Source organism: Triturus cristatus, chromosome 5_1 (assembly GCF_964204655.1).
Source record: "Triturus cristatus chromosome 5_1, aTriCri1.1, whole genome shotgun sequence".
NCBI classification, from domain to species: domain Eukaryota; kingdom Metazoa; phylum Chordata; class Amphibia; order Caudata; family Salamandridae; genus Triturus; species Triturus cristatus.
The window spans coordinates 362,357,266-362,374,538 of NC_140587.1; the positions used below are offsets into that span (position 1 = coordinate 362,357,266).

Below are 17,273 nucleotides of genomic sequence, written 5' to 3' on the forward strand. Positions count from 1 at the left end.
TGTCTGTTACTCAGATTCAAGATCAAACCCTGTGGTTCTCAAACTCTGAATAATGAAAGTTTTCAAGCTGAGGCTGGATCTTTTATTTGCTGCCTATTAAACAAGAGCATGAGGGCAACATGATAGAGTGCTTACTCTAGGCGTGACTTGGAAGATTTCCTTTGCATAATCTTGACTTAAGGCAGCAGCAAGGCTATAACATAGCAGTGCTTCTGCTCCAGCAAACTCTAAACCCCAAGATATCCACCTATTCCACCCAACCTGGCCTAGGTAGATTCTGACTGTCTGGCCTTGAATACCTGCTGTGTACTATAGAAGACCTTTAGGTCTGTACACAGTATCTGCCACATCTTTAGGAATAACTGACTGACATATGCAGATAAATAGATCAATCTTTGCCTTCTGAGCAAGCTGCCTATTTCTCATCAGCTTTCATGAACAATAAATAGGACTACCATGGTAGTGTGTCATCAAAAGTACAATTATGGATTCCCCATTCACCTGCCCAGGCAGAAAAATTGAACGTGTTTCCTTCCCTGTTGCTGGGTGCTGAGATAGCACCATATACTCAAGTGGAGCACTGACAGAAATAATGTTCCCTGTCCTGCAGATAGGAATAAGTGTGGTACCCGTATAGGCATGGATTATTTGGTCCCCTCAGGTTCCAAGCTGGTAGACGAAATATGCAGACAGACACACACAAACACAGATGCATGCACACACGCACACACACAAATAAATGATTGTGCCATGTAAACACAGAAAAAGGAAGCCAAAAGCCAGGAGAACCAGCTATGTGTTACCCTTCAAAGGTGCTAGACATTCTTTTTAACTTTTTTTCAAGGAAAGGGAAATGCACAAATAAAAGCTGACAAATGTATCTAACTCACGCTTCATAACCGTAGCTTATTATACAGCTGTTAGATACATGGAACTGTTACACCTTAATCTGTTCCTTCCTCTCTTTATTTAGACATGGCTTTTCTTAACAATCCATTTTTAGATTGTGGATACTGCACAGCGTAAGTTCTGTCTTTTGCGTGGCATATTGCCCTCTATTTCCCAAGTGCTTCTACCCACCACCAGTTACGCTCGTCAGTGTGCTACTCCTTGTGCCCTCTGTGATGCTTTCCCCTACCTGTGCTCTCCTCTCTCCCCATTGCTGCTTCCCCCACCCGCATCCTCCTTTTTGCTTCCCCACCCCCCATTTTGCTTCCTTGCCCCTCCCACGTGTTCCTTTTACTTCCCCTATCCTCCATAATGCTGCTTCTGGCCCCCGTTGCTTCCATTCCACCACCTGGCTCCCTTTAAAAAAAGAAGGTTTTACGTATTACATTATTTTATTTAATCACTGATCCATCTCGGATCAGTACCTAGTAGGGATAACACCTATATCATTTTGTAGGCACATGCATGCATGGTGCGTGCACCTACAAAATGATGCACAAAGGCTTTTCTAAGAAAAAACTTTAGCCATGGTGCACAGCATTGTGGAATCAGTGCAGCATGGCTAAAATCATTGGTAAAGCCAACAGGTCACAATGGCAAGACCTATTGACTTTGCCAATGCTTGTCTGTTTCAAGAATTTGGTATTACTTGCGAAGATATGCATAATGTTTACATGCAGCAACTGTTACTTGCTTTAAGGGATAAATGGTTTAAGAGTCAGTGGCAATTTTATTTCAGAGCACAGATGCCTATAACAGAAGAGGTAGTCCAAAGTCATAGAGATATGTCCTAAGAAATGCAGTACCTAACTATAGACAGGTCTGCAAACAATATTGCAATTCGAAATATCTGAAAGGTGCCATATACTAATAAATGATGCCACATACTAATGTATAAGTGCAGAAAGTATATAAAATGTGCTATATTCTAAAAAATGATGGTATGTATGTATGTATGTATTATTGTTATTACTATTATCATAAAATTATCACAATAACAGAAATAAGAATTGTGATACAATATTGATTAGTTACGAAATATTATAAAGAGCCATTAGAGAGGCAGTAACACAAGGAAGGCTAGAACAGTGCACACCTACCTTCTACAGTCATTAAGCCAGTAATAGCATTGTAAGACATCAGGCCTGCCATAGGCTTTCCAGGGGCACCATTGTGTCCAGAAGCAAAGGTTGGCCAGCAAATCCCACTTCTACCGCCTATGGTGTGAGAAGAGAAACACATTTTAAGACAATGTTTACTGATTTAACCCCATTATCAATTCTCACTGACAAAGAAGCTCACCCTTTGGAGGTCTGGTGCTGCGGTGTTCACTGCTAAGGTCTATATTTGCATCACTGTTGGTGAGGACATCAGAGCAGTTGAAGTTCGGACTACTTCCCACAAGCAATGACCTCTGAAAATAAATATATCTGCTAGTTAAATGTCCAATAAATGCCTGCCACTATAGAATTGCAAAATATACTATACTATATACTATTAGCTTTGACATGTCATCCGTTTTCACTGGCTTTGCCTTGCTTCAGCTTTTCTGCATGCATAGCATGTTGCTTGGGTTATTCACGTTTAAGGTCTTTTTTGTTTTTGTGAGGGATTGTTTATGTATTCGGAAATGCTTTGTGAGCTTCGTCAAGATAAAGGCTAGAACATGCGAGATTTGGAGAAGGGAACGTGAGAACTCCTTCCTGCCGTGGAAATGCTTGCTTGGAACCTAGCCAGTTCTGGTAAGATTCCTCTGGCCCGGTGAGAAGTCTTTCTTGAACCTTGTAGTGTGTTTAAAGCTGAGGGTTGCTGACTCGGAAACTGGGAGTTTGGAATCTGAGTGGGGGGGGACGAGTCTACCTCAGAGAGTGGGCCCTGGTTGCTGAAGCTCTCAATCATGGCTGTTTACTTACCCAGTCTGAGATGCAGTGGGTTTTTTTGCACCAGGTGATGTATTGAGTTTTGGCTATTGCCATTGTGATGTTTGGCCAGTGGCTTTGATCATTTGAGGTGTTTTCTTTGTGATGTAGGAGTGAGTTGAGGTGCACATCCAAAGTAATCATCTGATGTATAAATATATATATACATATATATATATATATATATATATATATATTCACTGAAAAAACCATAGGTTTCACACATGTTATAGTTAGTGGAAATTTTACTGATAAAAAACCAATGAAATTGCCCCGTTATAGTTAGCGCAGGCAACTATAACTCACGCGACCACAATCCTCTGCTGATGCTAATACTATATTTAGACACTTATTTGCCCATGTCTTCTTCCATACATTTTTAGCTATACATATATTACAAATATTTTTTTTTCATAAAGACACATATGTCATCAGCAGAGGATTGCGGTCGCGTGAGTTATAGTTGCCTGCGCTAACTATAACGGGGCAATTTCATTGGTTTTTTATCAGTAAAATTTCCACTAACTATAACATGTGTGAAACCTATGGTTTTTTCAGTGAATTTGCAAGGTTTTTTAAATGCTAATTCCTAACTATAACGTGTGTGAAACCTATGGTTTTTTCAGTGAATTAGTACGGTTTTTTAAATGCTAAGTTTTTTTCCCTTATAATAAGCCCTGTACATTTGGTGGCCTACGGCCACCAAAAGCACAGGGGGTGGGGTAAGTGTGGATAGTGTTTTTTTCCATTGTAATAAGCCCAGCACATTTGGTGGCCTTCGGCCACCAAAAGCACAGGGGGTGGGGTAAGTGTGGATAGTGTTTTTTTTATTTTTATTTTTTTACCGTACGCTTACCGTAAGCGTACGGTAAGCGTACCCCGCGAAATTGCCGAAAAAAAAATAAAACCGTTTTTGCACTTGGGGGATGTTTGGGGACTCCCTCCACATGACTATGTGGGAGGGAGTTGTCAAAACAGCCCCTTTACATGTTTTTGGGCTTCCGATTTTAAAAATCTCTCTCAGTGCGAGAGACAAAATGGCGGCCGCCGCTTCCTGGTTTCGGCCGATTCGAATGTTTACTAAGATCTAAGAGCCAATCAGAATCGCGCTCGCGCACGCCACCGTACGCTTACCGTAAGCGTACGGTAAGCGTACCGTAAGCTGGCTCAGATATATATATTGATTTAAAGGCTATTTTCTCAGAATCTACTGAACAGATTTACACCAAACCTACAAAAGGCACTTCCTTGACCTAGGGACTACCTCTCTGCCAAATTTTGAGTAATTCTGTTCAGCCATTCGGGCTGTAGCTCGTTCTAAAGGTCCTATGGAAAAATGCATGGGAAAAACGCGTTTTGGGACCCCCCTTTTATCTCAGCCCCCGCTTGACGAATCCCCCCGAGACTTTCAGGGTAGGAGCGGAGCGTAGCGCCCCACCTATTTTGAGAAATTCGCGAGGATTCGTCGACCGGCGCCAAAGTTATTCAAAATAGAATGTTGAGGTTTTCCTATGGAAACGTGGTCCTAACTATAACTACCTACTGGCTATCGCCAGTAGGTAATATATATATATATATATATATATATATATATATATATATATATATATCTTTCTGATCTCTTGCAGGACGTTCAGTATATTTGCTTGAGTCTTATCTCATATTATCTGCTGCTTGTTTATTAATCAGTATTATTCATGCATCTAGATTATTGCTTGCATATAAACATATATCTATCACTTTGTGTATTTGAATCTTGTGCATTTGACATCTGGGAAAGCTTTTCTGTTAGAGAGCATTGTGTAAAATAAAACCTCAAGCCTTATTCTAAAGAGAGAGAGAGTCCTTGCATTTTGTAAAATAAAACCCTTTCTAAAGGTGCTATGTTAAAGTCTTTGATGCGCCGGGTGCTGGGCTACCGTGTGGAAGATTCTGTATTATCTGATAGGCGCAATCAAAACAAGTACTCGTGATGCAACTTTAAATGCAATAAACGTCTTTAAACGTAGCTAATTAGAGCATGCTCAACCCTTTTACAGAGGAGGTCCCTGTGAGAATAGGGACCTTTGAAGACAATCAAAGTTTGTGGTGTGCTGTAAGTTTATTGGGACGAGACTTGCTGTGTAAACTCAACTGTACCATATACTGTACTTCAGAGGGTATTGAGATCCAAACAAAAGATGAGAATGCAGCATTCAAACTGGTGAATCAGAAGGAAGGTGTTTCATTATTCCCTTTGTTAACCATAGAAGATCTGTCATCAGACCTCAAGGAGACGTGGCAAAAGAAGTTTGGTATTTCATAGGGAAGAACATCGGACTCAATAAAGGGGTCGAGCATGTTCGCATATAGAGGAAACCTGATGTGGAATATCCCAGAATGCGACCATATCATCTGACTGCTTGGATCATCCCTGTGATTGCGCCCATGATTGATCAGGGGATTTTGAAGGAGATCCTGGGGAGCCCATGTAACTCTCCCATTTTGGGTTTACAAAATCCCAACAGCAAGTACCTTATTGTGCAGGATCTCCGAAAAATCAACAATATTGTGGTTCCTTGTTGTTGCATGGTACTGAATCCATCTGTGATACTGTTTCAGAGTCCATGTGAAGCTGAATGGTCACTGCCCTCAACCTCTGCCAGGTGTTCTTCTCGGTCCCTCTGCATGAATCCATTTTTGTTCACCTTTAAGCTGGGCAACCGCATCTTAGCGTGTTGTCATGTCCCACAAGCATATACAGAAAGTCATTCTATCTTCAACCAAAGCTTGAAAACAAACCTTGAATCTTTAGTCATGCCCTGCAATTCAGTCCTGATGCGGTCTATCGACTACCTGTTGGCTGTGGTAAATACTCAGGACGAGTGCCACACTGATACCATTGCTATACTGAACCATCTAGCTGAGAATATACATAAGGTATCCCCAAACAAGTTACAGTACGGTCTGAAGGAAGTTCTCTATCTAGGGCACATGAGTGCAAAAGGTGTCAGCAAAGTGTCGCAAGAGAGGATCATGGCGATCATGCAAATGAACCCGCCGCTTATGCAGAAAGAGGTTAGGATGTTCCTGGGAATGATGGGCTACTGTCGTCAGTGGATACCCAGCTTTTCTCTAATGGCCAAGCCTCTACTTAGGCCGACACACAATAATGTGTCCGATCTGCTTCCTTGGGACAATGACTGCTTGAGTGCATTCCTGGAGCAGAGAGAAAGCCTTTGCTGTGCTCCAGGCCTGGGAATGCCAGATTACACCAAAGCATTTCTGCTCTTTTGCTGCACTCTCTCAGTGTCAACTCAGACTCATAGAGTTGTCTGTAGACCAGTTGCCTACTTTTCTGCTATGCTAAATTAAGTAGCATCTGCGTTGCCCAGATGTCTCAAGTACGTTGCTGCAACAGATGTCAGTTTGGAGAAGTGTGAAAGCATTGTAATGGGTCGTCAACTTACGGTGTACTTCCCCGCTCTGTAGAGTTGTTGGTTACTAGAACACGCACACAGCATCTCACAAACAGTAGACTTACTTGTTATTAGCAGGTTATTCTGGCTGCTGAGAAAGTCACCCCAAAGACCTGCACTATAATGAAATCTGCTAATTTGTTGCCTTCGCCGGAAGGTGATGGGGTTGAGCCCGACAGAGAACATGACTGTCTTGACGTTACTAAATTATGCACCAAGCCCCGTCCTGATATTGTTGAAAAACCACTACTAGATGCTGATCAAACCCTGTTTGTAAATGGTTCATACTTAAGGGACCATGAAGGTAATCTGAGGGCTGCCTATGCTGTTTGTACTGTCACAGAGGTGGTGGAAGCTTCCTGTTTACAAGGAGTATTCTCCGCACAGGTAGCTGAGCTGATTGCTTTGACACATGCATGCTGCGTCTCTGACCAACTGAGGGTGACCATCCTTACTGACAGCCAGTATAGCTTTGGTGTGGTGCATGACATCGGACAGTTGTGATCTCAAAGAGTTTCAGGAATGGGGAGGTGGTATGAAGGTGGTTGGAAGCACTTCAATTGCCCCGAGAGATGGCCGTGGTCAAATGCCTACTCACTGTGAGGGAAATGACTTTTGTTACCATCGGAAACAGGTACTCTGATGAGGTCGCACGATACTGTGCTCTGAACGCCTGTACCTTCAATGGGGAATATGCAATGAGATCAACCTCAAAATTCTGTTGACAGTTGCCAAAACTTGGGATGAGGGTGAAAAGGTTGCAAGAGGAGGTTTCTTAGGAAGTGCAACCTGAATGGGTATGGGCTGGATGTGTGAAAAAAGAAGATGACATATGGGTTTCTAATGATGGTAGACTGATGGTGCCAAACAGCTTGTTACATCCTGTGGCAAGACACAGCCGTGGACCAACACATGTGGGGGAATGCAATGATGAGAGTGTTCAGACAGGCATGGTTTAACCCTAAGTTCTGAGTGATTCCTGAAGCTCTGTGCCACTGGTGAGTGAAGTGTAAACAGATAAATGTTGGGAAAGGGACAGCAGTTACCCTGAGTCATATTGAAAGTCAGGGGGGACCTTTTAATAGAATGCAGTTAGACTTTGTAGAGATGCCTGTCTGTAATGGGCGAAGGTACATTTTGGCAGTAGTGTTCATATTCTCTCAGTGGGTGGAGGCTTACCCAACTAGAAGTGATAGTCTGACTGTGGCAAAATTGATATTGAGGGAGCTCATTCCGAGGTTCAGATTTCTAACTACTTTGGGGTCTGATTGAGAACCTCATTTTAATAATGAGATAATAAAACTTGTGTGCAGCTTTACAAGTGGAGTAGAGACTACATTGCAGTTATCTGACAGAGGCTTCTGGCATTGAGGACCAGATTAAGGGTACCCTGAAGTCCAGGCTAGTCTAGGTGTGTTCTTCTACCTCTCTGAAGTGGCCTGATGCCTTGCACGCTTGTACTGCTAAGCCTCCATAGCATTTCAGACAGAAACACTGGCCTGCCACCACATAAGATCCTCATGGAGTGCACAATGAGGCTACCCACGGTACCTGCCAACATTCTTGTTAATATTTCGGATGATCTAGTGCTCGACTATTGCAAGGGAATGTCTGTTTTGGTTCCTTCTGTGTCTCACCAGGTTGACGCCGCAATTGCACAGCCTCACCAGGAGCAGTGTCACAACCTTGCCCCCATAGAATGGGTCCTCCTCAAAAAACATGTGAGGAAGAGCTGTCTTGAACCTCGTTGGCGTGGCCCCTTCCAGGTGATTCTAGTGACTACAACAGCTGTGAAGTGTGGTGGCCTCCCAAATTGGGTACATGCCTCTCATACAAGCAGAGTCCTGTCTCCCCTTGATGAGACAGTGCTTCTTCCAGAAGAAATGCTAGCAGTGATCGTGAGAGGGTTAGCCAAGCTGTAAGAGAACACGATGGCGGAACGCCCACCGCCAGCCATGCGGTGGCAGGCCCTCCGCCATCTGACTGCCAATTTCCCCCACCACATTATGATGGCAGGGGGAATTGTTCCACAAGCATGGCGGGTTCAAAGACCGAACACCACGCTTCCATACAGGCAATCTTTATGATTGCCTGGCAGAGCGGACAGGATCTGTAAATGGTGGCGGTGCCTAGCAGGCACCATTCGCCAGATTACAATGCCATGGCGATAAAACCGTCATTGAAAGGGTGGCCGAGACTGGATTCGGGGGGCCCGTTGTGGGCCCTCTCTGTGTAGGGGGGTGGTGCACTGGGGGAGTACCCCTGGTACCCCCCAACATTTCCCTGCATTAAGTAGCAGGCACCGCGTGGTGCCTGCTACATAGTGCAGGGAAATGCACTGCATGTCATTTTAACATTGCAAACAGTGCGAACGGTGCAGCTGCGTCCGCAATGTTAAAGCCCCGGAATGTGCCTGCCATACTGGCGGGTGCATCGTAATTTGATTGGTGGAACCGCCACATGACTGGCGGGCGGTCCCAACCACTGCAACAATGGCAGGCGGACTTAAGTGGAGTGGGAATAGTAAAGTTTAACCCCACCTTGCCAACACTTTCTTTACTGTTGTATTGTTTGGAGTGGGAATAGTACATTTTTCCCCTCTGCAATCCAAACTTTTCCCTACGTTTGTATTGACTGGAGAGGGAATAGTACATTTTACCCCTCTTCAAATCCAACACTATCCCTACTTTTGAACTGACTGGAGTGGGAATAGTAAATTGCTGCCTATCCGCAATCCAACATTTTCACTACTGTTGCATTTACTGGAGGGACATTTGTAAAGTTTACCAAATGTTATTATTTTTGCATTGTGTGAAGTGGGAGTAGTACCCTTTTTATATATTTATTATAATAGTTTGCGTAGTTTTGTAGAAATTGTAGTGGGACTAGTATTTGCATTACATTTAATTTGTCATCATTTAGTTTACATTGTTATGATCTATATTATGTTTATATAAAATTATGATATTTATAATTTTTGTTTCTAATGTATAAAATTTTATCACTACATTTTAGGTAGTTTACTTTTTTATTAATTTATTTAGAATGGTTTGTTTTTTAAAGATCTTATGTTATTGGCATGTGTGTGTATATATATATGTTTTTTAAGTAAATATATATAAAAAATCTTTATATTAATTATTATATTTGCATGTTTACCATTTTTAATTAAGTTTATTTGCTATTGTTGTTGGGCATGGGTACCTTGTAATAGTGAATGATTTGATAGAGAGATGTGATTCCTAGTACTAGTGATTGATGCTTTGTTGGAGGATTGTATTTCCAAGCAATAGAGAATTGTTTGACAGAGGGCTGTGATTCCTAGTAATAGTGAATTATTTGACAGAGGTCAGGGACACCTGGTAATAGTGAATGCTTTGATGGAGGGCAGGGACATCTTGTAATAGTGAATGCTTTGACAGAGGGTTGTGATTTCTAGTAATAGTGAATGCTTTGACAGAGGGCAGGACACCTTGTAATAGTGAATGCTTTGAAAGAGGGCTGTGATTACTAGCACTAGTGAATGTTTGACGGAGGGCTGGGACACCTTGCAATAGTGAATGTTTTGACAGGGGGCAGCGACACCTTGTTATAGTGAATGCTTTGATGGAGGTCATGGACACCTTGTAATAGTGAACGCTTTGACAAGGGGCAGGGAAACCTTGTTATAGTGAATGCTTTGATGGAGGGCAGGGACATCTTGTAATAGTGAATGCTTTGACAGAGGGTTGTGATTTCTAGTAATAGTGAATGCTTTGACAGAGGGCAGGACACCTTGTAATAGTGAATGCTTTGAAAGAGGGCTGTGATTACTAGCACTAGTGAATGCTTTGACAGAGGGCTGGGACACCTTGCAATAGTGAATGTTTTGACAAGGGGCAGGGAAACCTTGTTATAGTGAATGATTTGATGGAGGACAGGGACACCTTGTCATTGTGGATGCTTAGACAGAGGGCAGGGGCACCTTATAATAGGGAATTCTTTGACAGAAGGCAAGGGAACTTTGTAATGTAATTGATTGAACAGAGGGCAGGGACACCTTCTAATAGTGAATCCTTTGACAGAGGGCAGGCACACCTTGTAATAGTGAAAGCTTTGCTAGAGGGCATGGGCACCTTGTAATAATGAATGCTTTGACAGAGAGATGTGATTCCTAGTAATAGTGAATGGTGTTTTGACAAAGGATTGTGATTCCAAGCAATAGAGAATGGTTTGACAGAGGGCTGTGATTCCTAGTAATAGTGAATTCTTGGGCAGATGTTAGGGGCACCTTGTAATAGTGAATGCTTTGACGGAGGGCAGGGACATCTTGTTATAGTGAATGGTTTGACAGAGGGCAGGGGCACCTTGTAATTGTGAATTTTTTGACAGAGGCGAGGGTCACATTGTAATAGTGAATGCTTTGACGGAGGGCAGGGACACCTTGTAATAGTGAATGCTTTGAAAGGGGGCTTTGATTACTAGTACTAGTGAATGCTTTGACAGAGGGCAGAGACACCTTGTAATAGTGAATGCTTTCACGGAGGTCTGGAACACCTTGTAATAGTGAATGTTTTGACAGGGGGCAGGGACACCTTGTAATAGTGAATGCTTTGACGGAGGGCTGGGACAGCTTGTAATAGTGAATGTTTTGACAGGGGGGCAGGGACACCTTGTTATAGTGAATGCTTTGATGGAGGGCAGGGACACCTTGTAATAATGAATGCTTTGAGAGGGGGCAGGGTCACCTTGTTATAGTGAATGCTTTGATGGAGGACAGGGACACCTTGTAATAGTGAATGATTTGACAGAGGGCAGGGGCACCTTATAATAGGGAATACTTTGACAGAGGGCAAGGGAACCTTGAAATGTAATTGCTTGAACAGAGGGCAGGGACACCTTGTAAAAGTGAATGCTTTGACAGAGGGCAAGGGAACCTTGTAATGTAAATGCTTGAACAGAGGGCAGGCACACCTTGTAATAGTGAATTATGCTTTGACAGAGGATTGTGATTCCTAACAATAGTGAATGCTTTGACAGAGGGCTGTGATTCCTTGTAATAGTCAATTCTTTGACAGAGGTCAGGGGCACTTTGTAATAGTGCATGCTTTGACGGTGGGCAGGGGCACCTTGTAATAGTGAATGGTTTGAAAGAGAGCAGGGGCAACTTGTAACAGTGAATTTTTTGACAGAGAGCAGGGTCACCTTGTAACAGTGAATGTTTTGATAGAGGGCTGTGATTCCAAGTTATAGAGAATGTTTTGGCAGAGAGCAGCCAATCCCAAACATAGTGAATGCTCTTAAAGAGGGCAGGGATACTTGCAATAGAGAATGCTTTGACAGAGGACTGTGATTCATAGTAATAGTGAATGCTTTGACAGAGGCAGGGACTACTTGTAACAGTTAGTGAAATGATATTATATGATTAAAGTGAAGTGATGTGATAGGAAATATTTATTAAGTGCACTATCATTCAAGACTGATAATTCTGGTGCTAGCTCAGCAGCAACCAAAGTAAACCTTCTGCTAACACAGAAGACTATAGTATTACAATTTGAAGGAAGTAAAGTAAAAACTTGAAGTCAGTCAGTTAGACGGCTGCTGGAATAATCGGATAGAGAGAAAGGCCAGTTTTTGAGAAGTTGCAGTGTTGTAAATCTGAAAGAGTGGGACAAGAAGCTGATTCCTGATTCAGCAGAAGGCTGTGAGACTCAGTAATCATTAGTGAGTGTCTCTGGCTTTTTTCAAAGGTTTCTACCAACTCCTGAACTACATCAAGGACTACTAAAGTGCAGGACATCTTTGGCACATTTTGTAACTAGTGTGCCACATTCTTACCTAATCACTTTTTACCACTACTTCCTTGGCCAATACTCATTAAGTTGAGTCTATAGTGCTGCCTGGTAGAAACCTCTTTGCTCACTTCTCACTGCTTACACCCACTCCCTCACTCACATACTCTCTCACTCACACTCACCTCCTTTAGCCTCGCATGTCTAACCTAGAACTCTTTAATGCTCATCGAGAGTAAGGGACAACTCAAGCAGGGCATCCTTACTGGGCTGCTCTTCTCACACCTCTTATGTGAGTGTGGATGGTGAATGATTTCACCCACCTGCACACATAATCTTTGGCTCTTCTACTGGTGTTGCAAATAGGTAAACCAATTTTTCCCTATTGTGATGATAGTTTATGGTTAGATTAATTGGGAACTGTACAGAAACCACAGTATTGTTTCATGTGAACCACCAAAGCTACTAAAAGACCACTGTTTGGAAGCACTGCTACTGATTTCAATGTTTTCAAACTAACTGAAAGGTAAAAGTTCTTTTCTCCATATGCAACCCTACACAACCAGTAATTTCCAGTAATTTCTCAAGGACGAAGTCAATGATCTGACAGTTTGGAAGAAAGTTAATACATTGAAGTAACACTCTTAATTTTGGAATTTCTTATGAAATAGAAAAATCTGATTTTGTGACACACTGTAAAAAATTAATTTAGTAGTTGTGACATTTTAATCATTCACAATCAATTGACTAGTGTTACAATATGGTCTAACAAAGGGCTGCTGCTTTATGACATTTTCTCGCACATGTAAGACGTCAAGTTGTTAATAACAGGGGGCTTAAAAAGTGTGTCAGAAAGCAGCAGATGCATGCACACACACGATGAACATTTACGAATGCGTTTGTGTGTAGGGTGGAGGTGTGGTGGGATTTGCACACCTGCCAACCTGTATACATTTTACAATGTGAGGTGGGGTGGGATCTTGTAAGGGGAAATACCACGTGCCGAGACCTACCTAAGAGGCACTCTGCCCTTGACCAAGCCCACCAACCCCATCCTTCTCCCCAAAAAACAAAGGGTCACTGAGGCTGTCGCTGATGTCCTCGGGGTGTTTTCACACCACTTAATTGACAGTTACTGCTCAAAGCCTCAACAGGCGAGCTGGAAATCCACTCTCTGCAGTGGGCTACAGCTCGCCTTGCCTGCCACCATGTGATTTCTCCTCCTTACCAGGTGACTGTGTGAAGGAAGCCAAAATCATGTGACATACGGAGGCATTATGTGAGTTGGCAAGTCTGGTGTTGAGCGCTGATGTCTTGTTTCACTTTCTTGCTATGATCAGTAAACCTTTTTGTCGAGCCCCTGGGTGCATGAACAAGTCGCTCTACCAATCTCTGTAAGTGACAGGATGTGCATACTGCCTCCCTTAATGTTTCGCAGGCTGCTTCCAGAATGAGAATCCCACACATTATAGCTCTGAAGAAGTGACTACTAGGTAGCTGGCCGTTTCAGTGGTAAGTTTAGAGCCAGAATGTTGAGGGAGGAATTGTGGTGTCATTGGAGGGTGAATACAGACTGGAAATTGTTTCTCATCATTATGTGTTCTGCCACACAATGACACATTTTCTTTACCTCACACGTTCCCTTTCCTTTGCATGACCATGGAAGGAACGCTTACTCGTGTATGCCAAACCCCAAACTATTACCTTTCACTGCTGTTTTAAGTTTGTTCGATTTATGGGAAACTGCTGGAGTTGCTATGCTGGGGCTTATTGCTGTCAGGAATGTCGTACATGAAGCTTATAAATACTGAGGAGAAAGTAATTCCACTCAATATGTATGTAAAGCAACACCCTCTCCAAGAGCAAGGAAGGACTACCTATATGTCCAGACAGAAACTTGCAACAGTGTACAAGATTTGCACCTATCTTAAGCTTTAAGTTAATCTCAGTTTGTTCACCTACCCAAAGCTTTAATGCGGCACACTACTTTTTCATTACTTGACAGTCTCTGATGGCAACTATTTGGTTTCATATTGCTTTGAGTGACAACATAATATTAAGCTTTGATGCATGAAATCCTATGAGTGGTTTAAACCTCCCACCCTGAGGCATTTATATCTTTAACACAAATCTCATCAGGAAGTACATTAATGATAATGGCCAGAACATTAAATTTTCTTTGAAGGTTCATTTGGTGAAGTTAGTGAGATTAAAGACCACAATGGCCCTTAGAAAATATTCAAAATCAGAGGTTTTCAGCAAGACAGTATTAAAAGAAACCGTTCAAAAGCAGAGGTGTGGTGAAGGGTGGAAAATATTGATCCAATGATTTCTAATCATAGCGTTTCTGTTGTTAAAGTAAGGAACTGTGTTCTCAGAGGTGGGATCCTAGTCAGAGATTCATAGAACTCAAGCTGCACATCACTGCAGAGGCTGAAAAAGTCTGAAACATGTCTGGGGTCTGTTTTGTGGCACATGTAGAATTGGAGAGGCCAAGCAGTTAGCCCCACCCAAAGGTGCAGTTTGGCGCTAAGATTGATATGCTTATGGTTGGCACACACCTATCAAGGCACTGAAAATCTTCTTGGGGTGCAATTACCTCAAAGTAATTAACAGTGGTCAGATAGGTCCAAGCATTTTCAATCTTTTAGACCTCACGAACTGAAAGGGTATTCCCAGAAATGGGTCCAGAGATTGCTGTGCTACATGGCACAAAATCTTTGGTGTTGTTAGTGTTTCTATGCAGAAGGGATGCAAATTGAGAATTTCAGTTAGTATGTTGTGTTTGGGGTTAAAAAAGCTAATTTTCATATGATGGTTCCCTGCCTGTGATGGTACAGATTAGCCAAAAGAACAATAAAATGCAATACACCCAGCTAATTCACCATGATTAAGAATGATTGAAGTGTTGACAACCAGGACTTTTTGGTGGCTCTATAAGGAATTATGGTTAAGGCTCCCACGGTAACTGTGCTTTCTTACTCAATCTGCATGCCTTTAATGAAGACTAGCAAAGCCTGAAGCTAAAGATGGTTACTTGTCTTCCCATTCAGAATAAATGTGGGTTTGCAGTTCTCACTGATCTTTGGCTCCGGGGCTGTGGTTGAGGCTTATTTCTTGACATTGCTTTCCCTATGCCATGGTACAGACAAGCAAAAGAGATATGAAATGCCATATAAACAGAGTAATTTGTAGTGGCCCAGATTGATTAAAACAGAGCCAGCTATCACGTTATGCTTTTAAAGTGGTACTCCCTAAGTGGAAATTGTATGATCTTCAGATGGTTTTATTGGGTTTAGTACATCACATGAATCAAATTACATCTCACTAATGAGACACAAGAAGGTTGAATCGGGCCTGGAGATGCATGTGCTATTTTTAAGAATGGAGGTTGCTGCCTGTTTTTAGGTGGACAGGAATGTTTTGCATGTTTATCTCTGACTATATTCACACAATTTAAATAAACTTAAGAACTGGTCTGGCCTTAGAGTAGCTAGTGGTTCAAACTGCTGCAAACATTTCCAACCATCATGTTTTGCTGTCTTCCTAAGAATGCCAGGAAGTGGGACCAAAATCGCTGTGCATTAGGACTCACGTTGCACCACAGTGATGAGGCTCAACGAGATCTCTACATACTTGAGGTTGCTTGCCTTCCCTTACCCACAGGATGTGTTCTAGTAGTTTGGTCTGAGCAGTCCCTGTTTGGGCAGGGAGAAGACTGACACAGACTGTTTATCTGCATATTCTCTGTGATATTTCATGGACAAAATTAAACATGTGATATACTAAATGTGAAGAAAAGGCAAAAAAACTTCACAACAGTTATACCTATCCAATTCACAATTCCCCTGCCTGTTTGTAATACATACTGCACGGTCTCTAGCTTTATGCTCTAGGATCCATTGCTTTAACAGGATGCTCAGTGCACACATATTTCTCTGTGTGTGATCTCTCATAGGAAGACATAACACATTCATCAAATAAATGGCAAGAAGAACACATTACCTTAATTGTTACTGTTTTGGTTGAGAGTTCATGGGAAGTTGCCAGGGGAGTGTAGATAATGGAGAAAATTCCCATTCCATTGTCCACCAGTCTCACGTTGTTTATCTGTACACTGTTTGTGGTCTGTAATGTGGTAGTTAATGTACAAAATTAGACATGTGGTATACTAAATGAGAAGAAAGAGTACCTCTTCGACATAGTAAGATGTGCAAGGTCAAATCAAAGATCAGTCAAACGGGCATAGACAAAATGGGAAGGTCCCAAAACTTGTTTTCCCCATGCAATTTCCCATAGAAAAATTAGACACAGCTACAATCAAAATAGCTGAACAAAATTACACCAGATTTGGCAGAACACTAGATCTTGTTCTAAAAAGTGAGCTTTCTGTGATTTGGTGTAAATCTATTCAGTAGTTTTGGAGAAAGTGAGGTTCAAGATACTAGGCTACAGAGAAAAATGTGTGGAAAGTAAGATTTAAGTCTTTGAATTACTAGAGTACTCAATACAGTAATGAAAACTTCACTTATCTGTCCTCACATTAGCATCAAAGAAAGTTTAGTGTAACTACAATTTTCTTTCACTAGTCCTGGGCCTATCAAAAAAATGTTTAACAGACTCCGTATCACTATTACATAATCGCTCTGTAGTGATTTCCCCGTTTCAGTAAATTGGAATGTAAGACCTGATGCATGCAGAGCGTAAGAACCTATGTCGAAAATGTTCAGTGCTTGACATAAACCTATCTGCATTAAGGGAATATTGAAAAGTGAAAATTTGTGCACATTGACATTTATTTATTTGTCCCAAATCAAAAGTTAGTTGGCTGCAAATACTAGTCTCCTGACAACTCCTGGACAGCATCGACTTTTAAAAAATGTGACTGATTCCTTCCATTTTATATGTTATATTTTAAAAGACTATTTTGGATTTAGAATCCTAGTTGCATTTCGGGATCCACCAGCTGTCTATATACTACGTACCTGACAGCCACAAACAAACTACAAACTCCTCTAAATGCCCTGAATCCTAGACAAATACTAGATTCTAGGGGGATTACTCATGTGTGCCAATGATCCACTCAAGAATCTGCATCAGTAGATAATATATCAATTTAGTCCCTTTCTTGATTTCTGCTCTCAAACAGACCCTTTCAGCAGGCAACCCATCCAGTC

General features: G+C 41.9%; 1 protein-coding gene across 1 annotated transcript in view; it reads right to left on the reverse strand.

Annotated features, from left to right (window-relative positions):
- The window catches only part of LOC146830893 (fibrocystin-L-like), a 533,569-nt gene that overhangs the window by 118,591 nt on the left and 397,705 nt on the right, over nt 1–17,273 (reverse strand). Inside the window, exons 66-68 of the mRNA XM_085603812.1 lie at nt 16,102–16,224; nt 2,251–2,362; nt 2,049–2,165 (exon numbers count right to left, since the gene is read on the reverse strand). Coding sequence (XP_085459938.1) covers nt 2,049–2,165; nt 2,251–2,362; nt 16,102–16,224 — 352 coding nt within the window. The remainder of the gene's footprint in view (nt 1–2,048; nt 2,166–2,250; nt 2,363–16,101; nt 16,225–17,273) is intronic.